Source organism: Gouania willdenowi, chromosome 16, assembly GCF_900634775.1.
Source record: "Gouania willdenowi chromosome 16, fGouWil2.1, whole genome shotgun sequence".
Lineage (NCBI taxonomy): Eukaryota > Metazoa > Chordata > Actinopteri > Blenniiformes > Gobiesocidae > Gouania > Gouania willdenowi.
In genome coordinates, this window is record NC_041059.1 from 19,536,608 (window position 1) to 19,557,022 (window position 20,415).

Here is a 20,415-nt window from a genome sequence, read left to right on the forward strand (position 1 = left end):
ATTTTTCAATGAACACAAGCAATAAATCAATCTGTTTCATAATAAACAATTTCAAATGTATTCAAACTTTGAATAAATATACATTTTAAAGCACAGATTACAACAATAAAGGAAACAAATATGTGGCTTTACTTTTTCAACATATCTAACTAACTTCACGTTTCATAAAACATGTAGACTTCACTTCTTAAACACTCTCTGAACTTAACAGGACAGTACAAGACAGGACAAGAAATAAAAAAAAAATTAAAAAAATTGCAGTGCCTTTGCAATTAAAAAGTCATGGTTTATGATATCGCAATAATATTGCAAACGCAATTAGGCGTTCAGCCCTAGTGCTGCCCAGTTAAAACTAGAGGAGTTAAATCATATCCATTCTATTGTCCAAGCACTGAGTAGAATTTGCAAACTAAAGCATGGATTTGACCCAGTGGGTCAGACATGTGTCAGTAGGCCATGTCACTGCATCCTGTCCCACAGAAAACTCTGTCACAGCGACTTTATAGAGTTAAAAAAAAAAAAAAAAAAAAGAGGACAGGGACCTGGAGCTGGTCTCTAGCTAATGAGTGACCAGCACTGGATTTTATGCAGACGTGTGAAATCCATGCGTGCGTTGCATGCATGCTGTGTGGGAGGGGTGGACAGGGCTTAGTCCAGCTCCCTCTGCTCATATAAAAGCAGGAATGGCTGAGGCTCAGGCTGAATGAGCTAAGATCTACTTACACGTCATTTTCCTCTGACAGCTCCTTTCTCTACAGCGAGCCATGGGAGTTACCTACAGCGTTGGAGAGTAAGTACAACGAGCAGTGGGTCTGATGGTGCAGATGATATACTGTAGTTGGGAAGGGATTGCAATACTTTGACTTGATTTGTTAGGAATGATTAAAGCTGAATATTAAGGTGAAAGCCCATGGTTTAGGTAAATTGTGTGCACTTAATACCCCATCATTTTATATAATGTATCAGACAAGGCTGCAGAAATAAGTTTGAAAGCTTTTTTATTTTTTGACAAAAAAAGGTTTAAAAGTTGTAAATGACATTAGAAACAATCAGAGACATAGAATCAAAAGAATGTAGATCCTCTATAGCAGTGTTCCCCAACCTTTCTGTCTCATGTACTCCCCCAACGCCTCTCTTCAAATCAGGAGAACCCCTTCGTCACTCCAATTTAGTAACCTTACTTGTTTTATTTACATGTTGTTAACATGTTGGCCTCTGAAATATCAACCTGTACGTTTAACGCACACTAACTGTGTGCATTACAATTATTGTACATCAGAGAATATATTTACCTAAATTTTTAGTAATGTGCATAACATGTTAGTAACAATTTAGTAGGTTATTAAGGCCACAATATTGTTTATTTAATTAATGCAATTTATTGTCAACGGGTGGAAAAGATGTTGGATGAGCATGTACAGTGTCTGACATTGGCTTGAAAATGACTCAGCATGTTGGAAATAGATTCATCAATGTTTTCCAAGTACCCCCTGCAATGTGTTCAAGTTCCCCTAGGGGAACACGCACCCCTGGTTGGGAACCACTGCTCTATAGACAGATCCAAGTGTGTGCTCACTCTGTGTTTTTTTTTTTTTTTTTTGGGTTACTTCAGCTCAGCGGGATATGACTAATGCCTAAAATATTTTTTTTTTGTTTTCTTAAAGAATAACTTGTGTTGCTTTGTTGCATGCATTCATGTCCAGGCACATCTCACGAGCTTTGATTTTCCCATGGGAAAACACAACATGAGTTGTCAGATTTACAAACTCTACCTCATATTGATTTCACAGGATTTGTATTGCTGCATTTGCTTGCAAAAAATATATACAAACTAATATTTGTATTGGTTTTGTATGTGTTAAAACTATTGTTGTCATTGTTTTTTTGCAGGGTTGACCACCTTTACACCTTTTTTTCTGAGTGGTCGCCTACTATGTCATCAAAAGACACTGGAAAATGCTACCAGTCCCACTACTTGGTACAGGAGAAGCATCCAAATCGATATCTGGCATCAGGAAAAGACGTGACAGGGATGAACAAACACCTGAGAAACCCTGTTAGCTGCAAAGGTGCTGACTGGAAGGTAAATCATAGACTGTGATGTCACCAAAGCCCCTTGAGGAATATTAGGTTGGAGAAGGTTGTTAAACAACGGTGAATGATTTACAGTTAAATTGCACGCTGTTTTAAGTGCTTAGTTGGCACTTATCTTCACTGTTTCAGGAATCTGTCTTTATAAGGGCATGACTTCCCCTCCCTCACATCCTCTTCCTTCCTCTTTCGGCATAAAAAGAAACGTATTTGTATGAGCGCTCACCAATGAGAGCACAGCCCCTTAAGGGTACAGCCAATTACAGTGCAGGAACGAGTAATAAAATTACATCTGAGCGCAAACAAGTGCTTTGACACACCAGACAGACCTCTGAGCAAGCATGTGGCACAGCAGGCTTATTAAAAAATCAGCAGTTATGAGACCACTACCAGAAAACGTTAGGGTGCTTTATTTTGCCAGTGACTGTGTGGAGCCGTATATTAAGGTAGGATTAAGAAAAAAACATGCCCTGCTTTGCATTAATTATAAGGAGTGATGATTAATGACTATATGGCAGCTGTGATGAGACTGAAAGAAGATGTGTTTGAGCGTTTTCTGACCCTCATCTTGTGCTCACCCACAGATTGTTAAATTTGGGGACACGAAACGTCGCACAAGTTTGTGTAGCTCAGTGGAGTCGGAGGCAGAAGAGGCAGAGTACCACGAGGAGGATGACAATGGTCTACCAGTGCTGAGTGATCACAGCCAGCTGTTAGATGACCTTCACCTAGAGCGGGTACGTTTTACACCTCCGAGAAATCTAACTAAATACCTTACTTGCATTGATATTTTACTATTTCTAGAGTACAGTTTGTAATAGTCATCACGGTATGTAATAGCATCTCGTCCCTTTATAGCTGGTGGCTCAAATGCCAGCAAGGACACATGGCTACCCATGGCACCTGGTCTACAGCACAGCCATTCATGGCAGCAGCCTCAAAACTCTGTACAGAAACATGGCTGGTCTGGACAGCCCTGTGCTACTGGTCATTAAGGACATGCAGAAAAAGGTTTGCATTGTTAGGCCATTCATTTGACCTGAAACACATGCAGGTAAATTAATGTTTTTTCCTATTGTTGTTTTTTTTAGGTGTTTGGAGCTTTTTCTTCAGACCCTTTCAAAGTCAGTAAATACTGCTACGGAACAGGCGAAACCTTCCTGTTCAGCTTCAGCCCTGACTTCAAGGTAAGAACAGTGATGTTCACGATCAACTTGGGTATTAGCAACTTTGGAAGCTAGTATTTCTTCCATAGAAACAATATCTTACATTGAGATGGGGTGGACTGGCCATCTGACATACCGTGTCACGGTGGGCCGCTGACCCAAAGTAGTCCAGTCCGCTACGTGTTTTTTGTTTTTTTTTTGACGAGCATATAGAGGCAGACTGTCATGTCCTCTACCTCTGGCATCTCCTGAATTGGTCCGTTGGCACCATCTGGTGGTCTCCATTCATCACTGTCCGGACTACTCACCTCTGATCATCAGGATTGCTTCCAGCTGCGGCGGGGAGTGGTCTCCCCACCTGCAAGTATTCACACCACTACTTAAGACATCGGCAGACCACAAACCAACGCCAAACCATAAACAGTGTTCACTTTGACCCTCTCTGCCGCTGGGATCTCTCCTGCCTCCTTCCCACCTGCAACTACCATCACCTCTGAAATCCCTAAGCTCACTCCACCCTTCAGCTGGTTCTTCCCCACTCCTGTGCCAGGCTCCGTCGTTTCTTCCGTGTTGGCTGCAGCTCGAGCGTCTCCGTGTTCCTGCCCATTTGGGGTTCAGAGGTTTTCTTTGTTAGTTTAGCCCATTCTGAGTTTATGCCTTTAGACCTAGGATTTTGTTTGTTCGTCAGTAGTTTCCTGATCGTTTTTATTTAATCTTAGTATTAGGTCTCCCTCAGTTTGCTCAGCACTTCTTTAGTTTCTCCACCACCCCACTTAGGGCGCTGGTAGGTTTTCTGTTATATTCTGTTTATGGAATAAATCATTTAATTGTATCTGTGCCTCCTGTTGTGTTGTCTGCGCTTGAGCCTCAGTTCAGTCCCGTGACAGTATGGTTTGGCCATAATGAGCTCAGCAGACCGCACTACAGATGAGGCCTCAGCCGCTCATCATGCTGTAGTTAGTCATGAAGCGATTCTAGGCCGGCATGAGGAGCTACTCAAGACTCTCGTGTCTAGCGTTAAAGCTCTAATCAGCCAAATGTCTCACCTGACTGGTCAGCAGTCCGTGTTAGCATCTTCACTAGCTGCGTCAGGTTGCCAGCCTACCCCCATTAATGCCCCCGAGACGACGGTTGTAGGTTCTCCCTCTGCTCTGGCCACAGTAGGCCGTGAACCCACGGTTCCGGTTCCTGAGCGCTATGCTGGAGATCTCGGCTCGTGCCAGGCCTTCCTGACTCAGGTTTCACTTGTCTTTGAGTTACAACCGACCTCCTACGCGTCCGATAGGGCTAAAATCGCATATCTAATTGGCCTTCTACGAGGGCCTGCACGGGACTGGGGAACAGCTGTGTGGGAGAAACAGGGGGAGATCTGCACCTCCTACTCCCGCTTCTCTGCAGACATGAGGCGCGTCTTCGATCACCCAGTTCGGGGGCGAGACGCTGGAGATCGCCTCATGGCCCTGAGGCAGGGGGTCCGCAGTGTTGCAGAGTACTCCGTGGAATTCCAGGCCCTTGCAGCTACCAGTGGGTTCAACGATCCGGCCCTCCAGAGGTCATTCTATGGGGGACTGTCCGAGGCTCTGAAAGATGAACTCGCCACCAAGGAGGAGGTGGGCAGCCTGGAGGCCCTAATCTCCCTCGCCATCCGGCTTGACAATCGCTTGAGGGAGAGGCGCAGAGAGCGCTCACACTGGAGGGACTCTGCACCCTCCCGCCGACTGAGTCCCACTCTCCAGCCTGCTACGCCCACACCGTGCCCTGAGGCTGCCTCCGAGGTCATGGAGGCACTTCATTGCTTCCTGCCCCAAGGGACCAGCAAAAAAGAGGGCTCACTCGTGACAGGGAGTCTACGAGTGAGTCGGACTGCTTCCACCTCCCCTCATCTGCTACAGCTACCCGCTACACTCAGCTACCAGAACCAATCACTTTCTGTGACCGTGCTGGTGGATTCTGGGGCCGAGGAGAACTTCCTGGACTCGGCCCTCGCCAGGCAGCTCCACATCCCGTCAATGCCACTGGATTCTCCCGTAGAGGCCCGTTCTCTCAACGGCCTCCCCCTGGCCACGATCCGCCGGAAGACAGTTCCTGTTACCCTCCGGTTAGCAGGTAACCATCACGAAACACTAACTTTTCACTTGCTGGAGCATTCTCGCCCACAGTTGGTGCTGGGGCACCCCTGGTTGATTAAACATAACCCCTCTATTGACTGGTGCGGCAGCCAGGTTAAGTCCTGGAGTACTGGGTGTCATGCTAACTGTCTCCGTTCAGCCCCATCCCCTGCTCCTGTAAATCCCAGGCCAGATCCTCGGCCTCCAGACCTGTCCGGCGTTCCTGAGGTTTACCATGACCTAGTTCCAGTCTTCAGTAAGGAGGATGCCCTATCCTTGCCTCCTCACCGGCCCTACGACTGTGCCATTGAGCTCCTGCCTGGAGCCACCTTGCCCTCTGGCCGTCTGTACAACCTCTCTAAACCCGAGCAGGCTGCCATGGAGACATACATCAGGGACGCCCTGGCAGCAGGTATCATTCGGCCCTCCACTTCTCCGGTAGGTGCGGGATTCTTTTTTGTAAATAAGAAGGACGGGTCCCTGCGACCCTGTATTGACTTTCGGGGCCTAAATAATATAACCGTGAAGAACAAGTACCCTCTACCTCTGATAAACTCTGCCTTCACCCTTCTCCACGGGGCCAAAGTGTTCTCCAAACTAGACCTGAGAAATGCTTATCATTTAGTGAGAATAAGAGAGGGAGATGAGTGGAAGACGGGTTTTAATACCCCCCTGGGACACTTTGAGTACTTAGTAATGCCCTTTGGCCTCACGAATGCTCCCGCCGTCTTCCAGAACCTGGTTAACGATGTGCTCCGGGATATGATCAACCGCTTTGTGTTTGTCTACATAGACGATATCCTGATTTATTCCAGAGACCAGGAGGAACACGTCCGCCATGTCCGCTTGGTTTTGGAGCGCCTGTGGAAGAACCGCCTTTTTGCTAAAGCGGAGAAGTGTGAGTTTCACATTACTACTGTATCATTCTTGGGTTTTGTCATCTCCCCAGGACGTGTGATGATGGACCCGGCCAAGCTATCGGCTGTCTCCGAGTGGCCCCAGCCAGAGACCCGGAAACAGTTACAGCGTTTTTTGGGCTTCGCTAACTTTTACCGCCGCTTCATCCGTGATTATAGTAGGGTGGCAGCCCCTCTCACAGCCCTGACCTCCACCTCAATTCCCTTCCAGTGGACCCCCAAGGCCGAGCAAGCATTCCAGTCCCTCAAGGTACGCTTTACCTCTGCTCCTATCCTTGTTCAGCCAGATCCCCACCTTCAGTTTGTGGTCGAGGTGGATGCATCTGACTCCGGGGTTGGGGCCGTACTCTCCCAGAGGACCCCATCTGACCAAAAGCTGCATCCCTGTGCCTTCTTCTCTCGCCGCCTGACCCCAGCAGAACGGAACTACGATGTGGGGAACCGGGAACTGCTGGCGGTCAAGCTCGCTCTAGAGGAGTGGCGTCACTGGCTGGAGGGGGCAGAGCACCCATTCATTGTCTGGACAGACCATAAAAACTTGGAGTACATTCGTTCAGCCAGGAGATTGAACTCTCGGCAGGCCCGCTGGGCGCTGTTTTTTGGTCGCTTCCAGTTTTCCCTCACGTATCGCCCGGGGTCCCGTAACATCAAGCCGGATGCCCTGTCTCGTCAGTTCTCCTGCGACGAACCCTCTGGTGACCCTGAATCTATCCTTCCCCCTGCTCGTCTTGTCGCCTCTTTAACCTGGCAAGTGGAGGATCAGGTCCGTCAAGCACAGTCCCAACAACCAATCCCAGGTAACTGCCCGCCTAATGTTCTCTATGTTCCTGAGTCTGTGCGTACCCAGGTGCTCCAGTGGGCTCATACCTCTCGCTTCGCCTGCCACCCTGGGGGCTTCCGGACCACAGCCATCCTTCGGCAGAGGTTTTGGTGGCCCTCTCTCGAAAGGGACACTCGGGACTTTGTCGCCACTTGCCCCACCTGCTCCCGGGGCAAGACCCCTTCCAGACCCAGCTCGGGTCTCCTTCAACCACTCCCGGTGCCCTCTCGGCCTTGGTCACACATCGCTGTGGATTTCGTCACGGGGCTACCCCCTTCTGGAGGTAACACGGTCATCCTCACCATTGTTGATCGTTTTTCCAAAGCAGCACACTTCGTCGCCCTTCCCAAACTCCCCTCAGCCAGGGAGACGGCATCCCTCCTAGTTGACCACGTCTTCCGGTTGCATGGGATACCAGCAGACATTGTCTCGGACCGTGGTCCACAGTTCATCTCCGGAGTCTGGAAGGCCTTCTGCGCTGCCCTAGGGGCCACCCTCAGTCTCACCTCTGGCTTTCACCCCCAGTCTAATGGCCAAGCGGAGCGGGCCAATCAGTCTCTGGAGACGTACCTCCGGTGTCTGGTCTCCTCCAACCCCACTGCCTGGGTTGAGCATCTGGCCTGGGTGGAGTATGCACACAATTCACAAATAAACTCTTCTCTGGGGATGTCTCCTTTTCAGTGCTCCCTCGGCTACCAACCTCCGTTGTTCCCCTCCCAGGAACAAGAACTCTCCGTTCCCTCTGTTCAAGCCTTCGTCAGCCAGATCAAAAGGGTCTGGGACAGGGCCAGGGCCGGACTTATACAATCAACTGAGAGGATGGAGCGGCAGGCCAACCGCCGTCGCTGCCCGGCACCAACCTACTCTGTGGGCCAACGAGTCTGGTTGAGGGCCAAGGACCTCCCTCTGAAGGTCGAATCTAGAAAGCTGGCACCCCGGTTCATCGGTCCCTTCCCCGTGGAGAGGATCATCAGTCCGACAGCGGTACGTCTCACCCTTCCCAGAACTTTGAAAATTCACCCCACGTTCCATGTCTCGCAGGTCAGGCCCGCCAGGGACTCCCCCCTGGCTCCTCCTGTTCCCCCCCCCCCTCCTCCCAGGATGGTGGATGACTCGCCCGCCTACTCGGTTCGGCGCTTGCTGGATGTCCGCCGCAGGGGTCGCGGCCTCCAGTTTCTCGTGGACTGGGAGGGTTACGGGCCTGAGGAGAGGAGCTGGGTCCCCCGCAGTCAGATCCTTTGCCCTGACCTAATCAGGGATCTCAAGCGGCGGCGTCCTGAACGTTTTGGTCGTGCGCCTGGAGGCGCACGTAGGAGGGGGGGGTACTGTCATGTCCTCTACCTCTGGCATCTCCTGAATTGGTCCGTTGGCACCATCTGGTGGTCTCCATTCATCACTGTCCGGACTACTCACCTCTGATCATCAGGATTGCTTCCAGCTGCGGCGGGGAGTGGTCTCCCCACCTGCAAGTATTCACACCACTACTTAAGACATCGGCAGACCACAAACCAACGCCAAACCATAAACAGTGTTCACTTTGACCCTCTCTGCCGCTGGGATCTCTCCTGCCTCCTTCCCACCTGCAACTACCATCACCTCTGAAATCCCTAAGCTCACTCCACCCTTCAGCTGGTTCTTCCCCACTCCTGTGCCAGGCTCCGTCGTTTCTTCCGTGTTGGCTGCAGCTCGAGCGTCTCCGTGTTCCTGCCCATTTGGGGTTCAGAGGTTTTCTTTGTTAGTTTAGCCCATTCTGAGTTTATGCCTTTAGACCTAGGATTTTGTTTGTTCGTCAGTAGTTTCCTGATCGTTTTTATTTAATCTTAGTATTAGGTCTCCCTCAGTTTGCTCAGCACTTCTTTAGTTTCTCCACCACCCCACTTAGGGCGCTGGTAGGTTTTCTGTTATATTCTGTTTATGGAATAAATCATTTAATTGTATCTGTGCCTCCTGTTGTGTTGTCTGCGCTTGAGCCTCAGTTCAGTCCCGTGACACAGACATGGTAACTAGTGGCCAAAAATGGTCCAAAAGTGGCAAAAACATGGCAAGAAAAGAGTGAAAAGTAACTAAAGTGGGCCAAAAGCAGTCAAGAGTGGTCAAAAATGGACAAATAAAGAGGAACCAGGCAGTATGTAAAGGCAAAGGGTAGCTTTAATGGGCAAAATGTGGCAAACGATAGTGAAAAATGGCTAAAATGTGCAACAAAAAGAGGCAAAGTGTAGGGAAAAAAGGAAACAAGTGGTATTTATAGAGCAAAAGGTAGCTTATTGGGATGAAAAGTGGCCCAAAAAAAATAAATAAAGGACAAAAATTGTATAAAAGTGTCTAAAAGAACTTGCAAAAATGGACAAAAAATATATGGGAAAAAAGATATTTATTGGCAAACAGTAGCCAAAGTCTGAAAAAAGTTTTGAAAAGGGGTAAAAGTGGGACAAAGAAAATTGAAAAATGACCAAAGGAAAAAGGTAAAAAGGAGTTAAAGTTCCCCCCTTTTAAGGTTTTCTGGGGGAATAATAATTAAAAAGAACCACATGTTGAGCATCACTGACTTCATATTAGCTTCTACATTATATCCTCTGATAAAGTAGTGGGCTGGTCTGGACAGATAATCCCAGGGTTGAATTTTGGTCCCAGTCCACCAGTGCATTGAGATAGAGATAGATATTAGGACATGATTTGACTTGTTCTGAATGTTGTTTTAAGATTCATCTTTTTTTTTTAAGGCATACAGGTGGAGTGGAAAGAACTCTTATTTTGTCAGTGGGAACTCGGAATCTCTGCAGATTGGTGGTGGGGGGTAAGTTACACTTAGGGAACTGCTTATTCCCTAAAAAAAAAAATTAAATAATGTTATCTGTGACTGTCATAAGGTAATATAAATTCAATAAAATAGCCCCTGCTAACAGATTAGGATTGTGAAAATCAGTTAGAGTGAAGTTTGTTTACATTGTGATAAGGATTCAGCAAAACTGAATCAATTCTCCTCTGGTTTTTAGGAGTGGCTTCGCGCTCTGGTTGGACGCTGAGTTGTACCACGGTGCCAGTTTCTCTTGTGCCACTTTTCAAAATGCACCGCTCTCTACACAGGAAGACTTTGTGGTGCTAGACCTTGAGGTCTGGACTGTGCACGATTGAACGCGATACCTTAAATACTGAATTCTACACGACTGCTCAGTCTACAGTGACAACACAATGAGACTTATGGAGCAGTGAAGACACTTGCAGTCGACAAAGCAGCTGGTAATGCATCTGTGCAGGTGGCTTGTGTCACTCCGGGTACAGCTTGAAGTTGTCGTTGTGGTTCTCAGGCTAGATATTGATTGTTATGCACCTATCAAACATTCCTCATCAATGAGCCATCCTGTGTTTCAAACTTTACTACTTTTAACAGCTAACAACAAACCAGCAGAACTGCACCGAGCTGTAAATGAGAGGACATTAAAGCTGTACTTCTTCGTTAATGGAGAACATTTTTGGTCGACTAAGTCGACTAAAAGCGCTGCCAGGTTTTAGGAGAATCTCTACCTAACTTATTATTCTAGTTCTTCTAACTGGCTTTGTATATTTATATCATTTTGATTGTGTGTGTTCAAGATTTGTCTGTGTTTGCGTGTGTTTTTGAGTTGAACGAACATCCTCCTTTGTGGTCGAGACACTGTACTATGACCACACAGCAGCCTAGCTGTCTGATGTTGGTCATGCAAGTCACATTTTTAATTGAAATGCCACTGCGTCAAGTGATACTTACTTTATGTGTTGCTCTCTGTGAAATGTGATATACTGTATGTCAAGAAAGGGAAGTCTGCAGCCAACGGTCAGTTCTTGTTTATCTTTGTTTTGTATTTGAGACTTGTTCGAATACCAACAATGCACATTTAATATCTTTTGTATTTTTTTTTTTTAAAAAAAACCAAATGTTTGTATTTAAATGCTTTTATTATAAAATGGTTTGTCTGAGTGTCACAGACAGTGCTGGCGCTGCCTTCGTCGATGATGTCAATGCACATTAAACTCAACATGTTTCATGTTGCATCTGTGTAATTTACTGTTATCACAGTTGAAATACATCTCATTATTCTATGAAATTTGTTTCTACATACAAGTTACAAAATAATATGAAACATTTTAAATGGATACATAAATCCTAAGGCATTAATACAGACTAAACAACCTGAAACAAACACACCAAATAGCAAACAAATTATTATATTAAATAAAAAAACACTAGTATCTTGGAATAGGGGACCTGCCAAATAATATGCTGATTCCATAGTTGACCATATTTTTGTTCAATCCTCTTTTATCAATTATTTGATCACAAACGATGTGTTGCTCCGATGTGTGTGGCCTAGTTCTGTTTAGGACCGCTCACGTCACACAACTAGCACTGATACCTAAAAATGAAACATGTGGTTTGTCAGAGGAAATGGAAGTATACCTGGAAAACACACAAAACCAATGCACTCAGCTCTCACAGCTGTGTGAGAGCTGAGTACATTATTCCCCTTTCTCAGTAAATATGTAGGCCCTCATGAGAACCCAATAATAAAACCATCTTCAAAACATCATGTTTAAAAATTTAACAAAAGTGTTTTAGTAATTATACTTATTTTAATCAATATTAAAATATCATTGTGTTGCTGTCATTTTTGGAATAGTTTTTTTTTATATATATACATCACCATTACTGGAATGGAAAGGAAAAGAAAACCATAACATTAAAGGTATTTCAATAATAATAATAATAATAATAATAAATAACAATAAATAATAATAATAATAATAATAATAATAATAATAATAAATAATAATAATAATAATAATAATAATAATAATAATAATAATAAATAATAAATAATAATAAATAATAATAATAATAATAATAATAATAATAATAATAATATAGTTTAAACCCATCTGAGGAGTGTTTTATAGTGTACTACTTTCTGTTCATGAGCATTCATAAACTGAAGGACATAAAAGAAAAGAAACATTTTAAACTAATTTACAGTCCTAATCCATTACATTATGCGGTGAAGTCTTAGATTACCTACTTAAATCCCATTCAGTGCAATGTTGTCACTTTCATTGGTTCTGAAAGGTAAATTATTGACAAGTCAAGCTCATAAGAAATAATTTCATTATTTTAGTGTACGTAGCAGTGTAGGCCAAAGCACAGATTAAATAAAACAACAGCACTCCCTGCTGATTCAAAATATGTTCGCAGTATGGTAATGTGAACACGTACAATACATGTTTAATAGTATTCTTGCTTAAAAAAAAAAAAAAAATGTAATGTAAGAAACTGCAATGGATCATAAGTCATTGTTACATATTTCATTTATTTATTTATGTATTTTTTTGTGTTCAAGATGACACATTTCTGTGTTTGAATTAAAAAAATACACACTTTAATACACATTAAACAATTGTTTATTGTGTATGTAAGTTTAGTATTTAAAAAAGAGGGGTCAGACTTTTTATTTGTTAATTATTTAGATTTTTGCATTTTGCTCTCAAACCGTCTTTATGATTATCTGATTGTCCCTGAGGTTGTTGTTTATATTGGATTTGTTTCATCGCTTACGTACAGCTTGTGTCTTTTGAAAATTAAAACTTAAATGTAATTTCCATTGTCATTTTAATTAAGTTACAAAATAAGCAACCTTTGGAAGAAAATGAAAATGCAGTTTGGATTATTTATTATTCATTTTTAATTTATGAGTTTAAAAAAAAAAAAAAAAAAAAAAGCAGCTACATTTCTGTTAATCCATTTTAAATTGAATTATGGAACACATATGCTTCCAATAGTGTTGTTGGCTTTTGTGTGGTCCGGTTCTCTGGTGTCTGGGATCTTCTTATCGTGCCTTGTTGGTTGCTCGATGATCTCTTTGATCGACAGGGCGGGTTCATCTAAACAACAATGGCCGCTGCTCAAACCGCACAAACCGTCCCACCGGTAGATGTTGTTTCCACAGCCGGTCGCTCCTCTACCGAGGCCTACGATAAGAAATGTATCTTCTGCAGGATCGTAAACAACGAAATGGGAACTGAGCTTCTTCACAGTGTGAGGCTTATTTACAACACTGGTAATAATAATAAGTGCCTTTAGCAGCTAGCTGGCCCTGTGTCACTGGTGCTTTGACCTGATATATATATATATATAACAAAAGTAAACCATTAGAATGAAGTGTGGAAATAATCTAGTTTATAGATTATTAAAAAAAAAAAAAAATCCAGTGTCAATTTGAGATAACTGCAGTTTAAATTATAACCTTATTAAAATCTGTTCACTGTGTTCAGACATAAACTATTGTATAATTATTATGAATACTATGATAATAATAATATTATGAATACTAATAATAATATTGTACCAGCCTTCATGTTATTATTTAGTGTAAATGAAAGTAATACTGTCATCACTCAATCCTTGATATTTTTTAAAAACCTATAACTGAATCATTAATAATGTCCTTTGCTCCTGCTGTTTGGTGTTTATGTGTGTTCTGTTTATTGAATGTAGTTATGCGTTATCATTTTAAACTCACAATGTTTTTGCGAGTTTTCCCGTCTTGTATTTTACATATTTTACATTTTTCAATAATGTTCTAAAAAAAAAAAAACAACATGGTAATTTTTTCAAACAAATTTACCTTACAAAAAGGGTTAATGTGATAACATTCACAGCCTTAAATGAAAAAACAAAAAAAAACAACAAACAATGTTTTTAATCAAGGGTGTGTTTTTGTTACAGGATGAAGAGATCTCGTGTTTTAGGGACATTAAACCTGCTGCTCCTCATCATTACCTCGTTATTCCAACTAAACATGTTGGCAACTGCAAATCACTCAGCAAAGAACATGTGCCTTTGGGTGAGCTTTCAATCCTCTCACAACAGTAAAAAAAAAAAAAAAAGCTTCCACATAAAAACAGATTTTTTGAAAAGAAATTTTTAGTTTTTTTTCCAATGCACTTAAAAATAACTGCAGACATCAGATTTATTGTCAAAAGTGCAACTTTATTACTGTGATTGTCCTCAAGAGTTAAAATGCATAGAACAATCCAAAAATAAAAAGTAAATGAGGCTCCGTCATTCAACTATTTCAAGCTTTAACCCAGGTTTAAGCAAAAGTGTAACAGCAACTTCACAGTAGCTTCAATTTTCTGATTAAGAAATCAGATAACTACATATTTTATAACATTTAACATTACAATTAAAAATAATAATAAACTCTTCCCTTAGCATCTCAGCATAGTGCGAATGAAAAATTAAACATACCTGTGGCACACATATAGCTACGGAAGAGGATTAGGGCCACTGAACAATAAATAAATAACAAAGCCAGTAGTGCAAGAAAAAAGAATATCCTACTCAAAGGGTAAACAAAGAGAGGGCTGGCTCACATCGCGCTACGGTAACCCACGACTACGGAATGCAAAAAATTCCAAAAAAACTGGTGGGGAAAAAAATATATACAGGTATATATATATTATTTATTTTTATTTATTTTTTTAAAACTCGAATTTGCAAACTTGAAAAATTGATGAAATGGATTTTTTTGCCCAGCCCTATGCACTAAGAATTTTCAAAGTAAAACTCATCAGGCCCTTTGTTTTGGCTGTGACTGCACAAACAGGTTTTTCTTCTTCTTCTTGTTTTCTTAGTGAATCGAATGGTCGAGGCGGGGAAGGAGATTCTGCGGAAAAATAATGTTTCAGACTTCAGTGATGTCAGGTGGGCTGAGACGCGTGGTGCACACATCACAGCTCCTCCCCTTGTTCTTTGTACTGCTCACATCACACAGCACGTCTTCATTGCTCTTTCGTCCCTCCACAGGTTTGGCTTTCACTGGCCCCCGTTCTGTTCTGTCACTCATCTGCACCTGCACGTCCTGGCTCCAGCCAGTCAGATGGGATTCCTGTCACGGTTAATGTACAGACTTAACTCCTACTGGTTCATTACAGTAAGTGCTAGGGATGTCCCAACACAACTTTTCCACTTTCGATACAATACTGATATTGCAGCCTTGAGTATTGGCCGATACCGATATTGATCCGATGCGATATCAGCACGAATCATACATACGTTTATTACTTATTTTGTAGTGTGGAATGTGGAATAGAAAATAATTGATCAAGTGATGTTACTCAAACAGAGAACAATAGTCAGCAACAGTAGGTATGAGAAAAACTGACCCATTTATTATTAACCAATAGGTTACATACATTTTAACCTTTACCATATTATCTACAGTATTCTACATTTGAATTAAATAAATAAAAATGATCAGACTCTGAAAAATAACCTAAATAAATCCAATAAAAACAAATTGTACTTTTAAAGTGCAAACAAAGTTCACTTCAGCTGTTTTTTACTGTTAGCATATAGTGGGAACAACTGAGGGCGGGGACAAAAACAACAACACAATATTGTGTTGTATCGCAAAGTTAAGAGTTCACAGCTCCAATTTCACTGACTGTGCACAAAACAGTGTGATCATTGCTCTTAGTCTTCACTAAAAAAATGGGAGCGCTTATATCGGAGATTTTAGATGCAGTCCGATAAAATTCAATATTCGTTTTCTGGCTGATATCGGACCGATATCAATATCGGATCGGGACACCCCTACTAAGTGCTCCAGTTAGGGCTGCACAGTTAATGACATTTTAATCGTGATCACGATTTTGGTTGCCACGATTAAATTAATCTAATCGTCTGCAATATATTTACATTTGAAATACGGGCTTTGCACGCTGTAATAGTGTATTTATTCACTTAGGGTTTGGTACATTTTAAAATCTTGGGTTCACTTTTAAAAATCCATTATAATTCAATTTTTAAGCTTAATTTTGCACTGTAAACTGTACACATATTGTCTGTTTAAAAGTAGTGCAATAAAAACTAGGGCTGAACGATTAATTGCATTTGCGATACTATCGCAATATCATAAAACGCGATTTTCTAATCGCAAAGGCTGCGTTTTATTTATTTATTTGTTCGTCCTGTTGTCTTGTCCTGTTAAGTTCAGAGAGTGTTTAAGAATTACAGTCCACATGTTTACATGTTTCATGAAATGTGAAGTTATTTAGATACGTTGAAGAGGTGAAGCCGCAGATTTGTTTGCTTTATTGTTGTAATCTGTGCTTTAAAATGTATATTTTGTATTTATTTAAAATTTAAATAAATCTGAAATTGTTTATTATGAAACAGATTGATTTATTGCTTGTGATCATTGACAAATACATGACAAGAGGCCCTTGAAAAAAATAATTGCATATTAAATCGCAATATTGAGAAAAAAAATTGCAATTTGATTACTTTCCAAAATTGTTCAGCCCTAACAAAAACACAGATTCCCTAATATGATAAATAATTGTGATTTCAAAACGCATTGATTAAAATATTGATAAAAATAATTGTGATTATCATTTTGGCTTTAATTGTGCAGCCCTAGTTCCAGTTATAAAAAGAAAAATGTCGATGTATTAGTAAAGTTAAAGTGAACAATTCCTGAAAAGCACGTTTGTTGAACTGTCTTAGATACAAAATTAATTCAAATAAAAGTCCACTGCTAACCATTACAAAGAATACGCTCATGTTGGATGGAAGTAGGTGTCCAACATAATCAATATGTTTGTTTTAATGACACAATGTCTGCTTTTAGTTCAATGTTCTTCTCTTACATGTGTTTGCTTTGCAGGCTGACCAGCTGATAGAGCTTCTTAACTGTAAAGGAGAGACCAACTGATCCTCTGCTGACTGCTCACATACTGGAGAAACTAACAACAGTGTTTGTTTTTATTTTATTATTAAAAAAACAAACCTGGAGTGGACGCCACCAGCATGACAAAATATTAAAAAAATGATTAGGAAAAAAATCTTCTCTGTTTTTGAAGGAAATGAATCATAATTCTCTTGCAGGAAAAGTATAAATTTAATTGACCCAATGAGCTTCAAAAGTGATTCCATTTAGTGCTATGTTAATTAATACCAAAAATAAAAGTTGGCGCTTTAGGTGCAATTGTCTCTCTGCTTTTAATAGTACTTGATGCATGTAAAGATGTCAAATGAGCTAATCTGATAAGGAAAGAATTATAGTGGATTGTATTGGTTCGTTGTGCCCTGATGTTCTCAGCTGACATGAAGAAACGCATGAAAAAGCATTTAATTACATGTAATGTTATCGAGGCTACAAGACTGTAAGACACTAAGTTACGTTATGGTAATAAATTCTCTGTTAACACTGCTAAAGATGATCATATGTAAAATTCAGTGATGCTACGTTCTGCTCGGCTCTGGAAAGGAAGACAAACATAGTATATGCTGTGCAGTGGGTGTCAATTTAAATATTTAATTCAGAATAAATAATTTATGAATGTTTTTTGTGTGGGTAGTATCTGAGACACACGCGTATGTATGTATCTATGCTCAGGCTTCTTCTAAAACACTGTATTGTGTGTCATGGGTGTTCTTATGTTTCACTCTCACTCTGACAACATCGTGTTCTATATCTGTGATCAACACATTACACAATATGAGGACATGTAAATACTCAGAAACTTACTGTATATATCACTAATATATTCTCCATACAATGTTGTAAAGTTACTTTATTGTCATTGAACAATGAAATTGCAGATCAGAGTGGCTTGTTGCACTGTTGTTGTTTTAGAAGTATTAATGCTTTTATAAAATTTCCAATAAACACCACTACAGAGATGAATAAACTTTGCTGATCAAATAAATAGTTACGTTCTTGTTTGTGTACTTGCTTAAAATAAAAATTGAGGACAAGAAACAAACATTTCTAAAAACTTAAATTGAATAAAATGTCATGTTTTAACTTAATTTTCCTGCAGTTTTAACATAGTCAACAATATGCACAACTATAACATCACATTTCACTCACTTTAAACTGTCGACTCTTTCCCACCCCTTCAATTGTCCTACCCTGACTCCTTCTTCCCTGTTCCCTTCCCCCTCACATACTGTAGGTGTAACACTGTCCTCTCTTTTATATTCTCCCTTTAAAGTTGCAGTCCGTGACTTTCAGATCCCTCTCTCCCCCTCCCTCCCCGCTGCTCTCTTGCCCTGCCTCCAAACTTTACAAAGTCCCTCCCTCAGAGGAGCTAACAAGCTAACGTTAGTCAGACAGCAACATCACAGTAATATGACATGAATTGTTAAAAGCATATTACTGCTCAATATTTACACACCTCAGTAGGAACAGCAGCAACAACACAGTGTCACTTACAGCAGCCCAAGTGGAGGCTGCTGCGTGCACATGAACAACACATGCACTACAGATTTCTAGTGTAACAATTACAAATCAAACAGCAGCAGTAATTACCTTTCAAGCAGAAAAATCACCAATTCCATCTTCTACTCCTCCAGACCATACACTGTAAAAAAGACGGCGCTCCAGCCATGGGAAAGGGGTGGAGACTGTGAGCAACAGCTGTCAGACAGTCCATCAAACACAATCCTGGCTCTGATTGGTTATTTTTGCTCGGTCACAGTGCATTCTGGCAATCTGCCAAAGGCTGCAGGAGCATCAGGGGATTCAATGAGTCTGGTTTTTTTTTTCATACAAACTACTAGTTTAATGTAAAGCTGTCCTTACATAGTGACTGCTTTAGCAAATATGACAAAAAGTCAGAGTTGCAGACTGCACCTTTAATAAAGTTTTTCTTACCCTTAGAAAGGGTTAGTGATGGTCACAATTATGCTATAAAATAAACTCATTTATTTAATTGCAATAACAAAACATGCATTGCTGTTGTGAAAAGATTGCTCTACATGTCGCGTTAACCTTCGACAGCATGTGCAGTAAATAAAGAAAAAGAAGGAAAACATTAGTCGTGTAACAAACAATTTATCAGTGCAGCAATGTGATGACTGAGTGATCATCCTTTCCCTGCCACAGCATCTCTCCTTCAAAGTCAACCAGCTTCTGTTTCCTGGCTCGTAGAAGGATTCCCACCAGTTTGTTGGAAATAGCCACGTAATGGTCAAACAGCTTCCCAAACTCTACAGTGAACACCTTCTTCTCACTGGCACATCCACCCACGTCTGCGTCTCGTGGCTCACCGATAGTCCTTATCACCTCACACAGCTCCTGGATTTCTCTGCTGATGTGTGTGTGGGCGTCTTGTCCACGTTGTTCTGTTATGGATCCCTTCCTGGGTTTACCATAGTCCCCCTGTTCCCTCTGAGGGACCTCCAACCTCTGATTGGTGTCCATACCGAAGGAGTTGTGCTTTTGGTATTCCTGATGCTCACTGGACCATCTTTGCCAGTTCTCCTTTAAGTTTTTCACAGAAACAACACACACTGCTGTGTCATTGTTTACTTGGCTGACATCCTCTGCTTCCACAGTGGAGACGCTCCTGCTGTTTGTCCCCATCACCACCTCTGTTAAGCACAATAATACAACACTGATAATCCTATTAGGAATTCTGGATTATCAGGATTTATTCTCATTAACTTTCCATTATTTGAATATTGTTTATGATTGATTGTTTTGTTTATAGTACTCCTAGTTAATAAAAATCAATCACAACTGTAAATATTTTAGATGTACAAGATTAAAAGATAAAACTTGAATCTTCCCATTTATGATCAGTTGGGAAGAGTAATTTCTAATAGTAAACAGATTATATCTTAAATATACATATAAAAATCCATATTTTGCTAAAAAATAAATAAATAAATCCCAGTTGCAGCAATATCAACATTCTAAAAAACTTAACTCATATTTACAATTTAAAAACAAGTTCCAACTCCGCTTCATTATTTCTGTGATCTTCCAGTTTAAATATATTCCAAATAAAGTGACACAGATTTTGGTTTAACTTACACTCAAAGGAAGGCGTCATCAGAGATAGAAAACATCCAAACTCAGCATTGCTGACAAGCTTGAGGAGACTTTGTCTTTGCCCTGTGAAACATCTTTGATTGACATGTGGAGCGACCAATGGTTTGATCCAACGAGCCAATCAGTTGGCAGGAGGCGGGGTTTAGAGATAAGGACGAAGTAAAGCAGATTACTCGAGCTGGAGAGGTTACCTGTTCACGCATGCGCAGATTAGGATGTTATTACTGCGGAATAAACGTAAATATGTGCTAACCTCAATTTTTGGGTTAAAAAAAAAAATTGATGTCAATATTTTTTACATCAGTATTTGAATGTGATGCTTTGGAACGGGTACAGGTCATAAACAAACCATTAACGATTGATTGTTTGACTTATTTATTCATTTATTTCGAACGAACAAATAAAAATGGATGAAAACGAAAACGAATAAACAAA

General features: G+C 41.3%; 2 protein-coding genes across 4 annotated transcripts; both read left to right on the top strand.

The window, feature by feature from the left end:
* Window positions 1-661: 661 nt before the first annotated feature.
* ncoa7a (nuclear receptor coactivator 7a) lies at window positions 662-11,124 on the top strand. 2 transcript variants are annotated; one of them, XM_028470587.1, is made up of 7 exons: window positions 662-790; window positions 1,891-2,083; window positions 2,676-2,828; window positions 2,950-3,102; window positions 3,183-3,278; window positions 9,823-9,896; window positions 10,096-11,124. In XM_028470587.1, the coding sequence occupies exons 1-7, from the start codon at window positions 765-767 to the stop codon at window positions 10,232-10,234; spliced, it is 834 nt and encodes a 277-aa protein (XP_028326388.1). In that variant the 5' UTR covers window positions 662-764; the 3' UTR covers window positions 10,235-11,124. The 2 variants fall into 2 exon arrangements, with proteins under 2 accessions (XP_028326388.1, XP_028326389.1); XM_028470588.1 differs by lacking the exons at window positions 662-790; window positions 1,891-2,083 and adding an exon at window positions 2,142-2,537.
* Window positions 11,125-13,004: 1,880 nt separating this feature from the next.
* On the top strand, window positions 13,005-17,850 carry hint3 (histidine triad nucleotide binding protein 3). Of its 2 annotated transcripts, XM_028471122.1 has the most exons (5): window positions 13,005-13,166; window positions 13,857-13,974; window positions 14,768-14,837; window positions 14,940-15,066; window positions 16,804-17,850. In XM_028471122.1, the coding sequence occupies exons 1-5, from the start codon at window positions 13,023-13,025 to the stop codon at window positions 16,849-16,851; spliced, it is 507 nt and encodes a 168-aa protein (XP_028326923.1). In that variant the 5' UTR covers window positions 13,005-13,022; the 3' UTR covers window positions 16,852-17,850. The 2 variants fall into 2 exon arrangements, with proteins under 2 accessions (XP_028326923.1, XP_028326924.1); XM_028471123.1 differs by lacking the exon at window positions 13,857-13,974 and having other exon boundaries at window positions 13,005-13,188.
* The last annotated feature ends 2,565 nt before the right edge of the window (window positions 17,851-20,415 follow it).

Excerpts from the sequence above, each read along its gene's own strand:
- hint3 (XM_028471122.1), top strand. The coding sequence starts at position 13,023 with ATGGCCGCTGCTCAAACCGCACAAACCGTCCCACCGGTAGATGTTGTT. Across the intron at positions 14,838-14,939 it reads TCAGACTTCAGTGATGTCAG|GTTTGGCTTTCACTGGCCCC; the intron begins GTGGGCTGAGAC and ends GTCCCTCCACAG. Across the intron at positions 15,067-16,803 it reads ACTCCTACTGGTTCATTACA|GCTGACCAGCTGATAGAGCT; the intron begins GTAAGTGCTAGG and ends TTTGCTTTGCAG.
- ncoa7a (XM_028470587.1), top strand. The coding sequence starts at position 765 with ATGGGAGTTACCTACAGCGTTGGAGA. Across the intron at positions 2,084-2,675 it reads GCAAAGGTGCTGACTGGAAG|ATTGTTAAATTTGGGGACAC; the intron begins GTAAATCATAGA and ends GCTCACCCACAG. Across the intron at positions 3,279-9,822 it reads GCTTCAGCCCTGACTTCAAG|GCATACAGGTGGAGTGGAAA; the intron begins GTAAGAACAGTG and ends TTTTTTTTTAAG.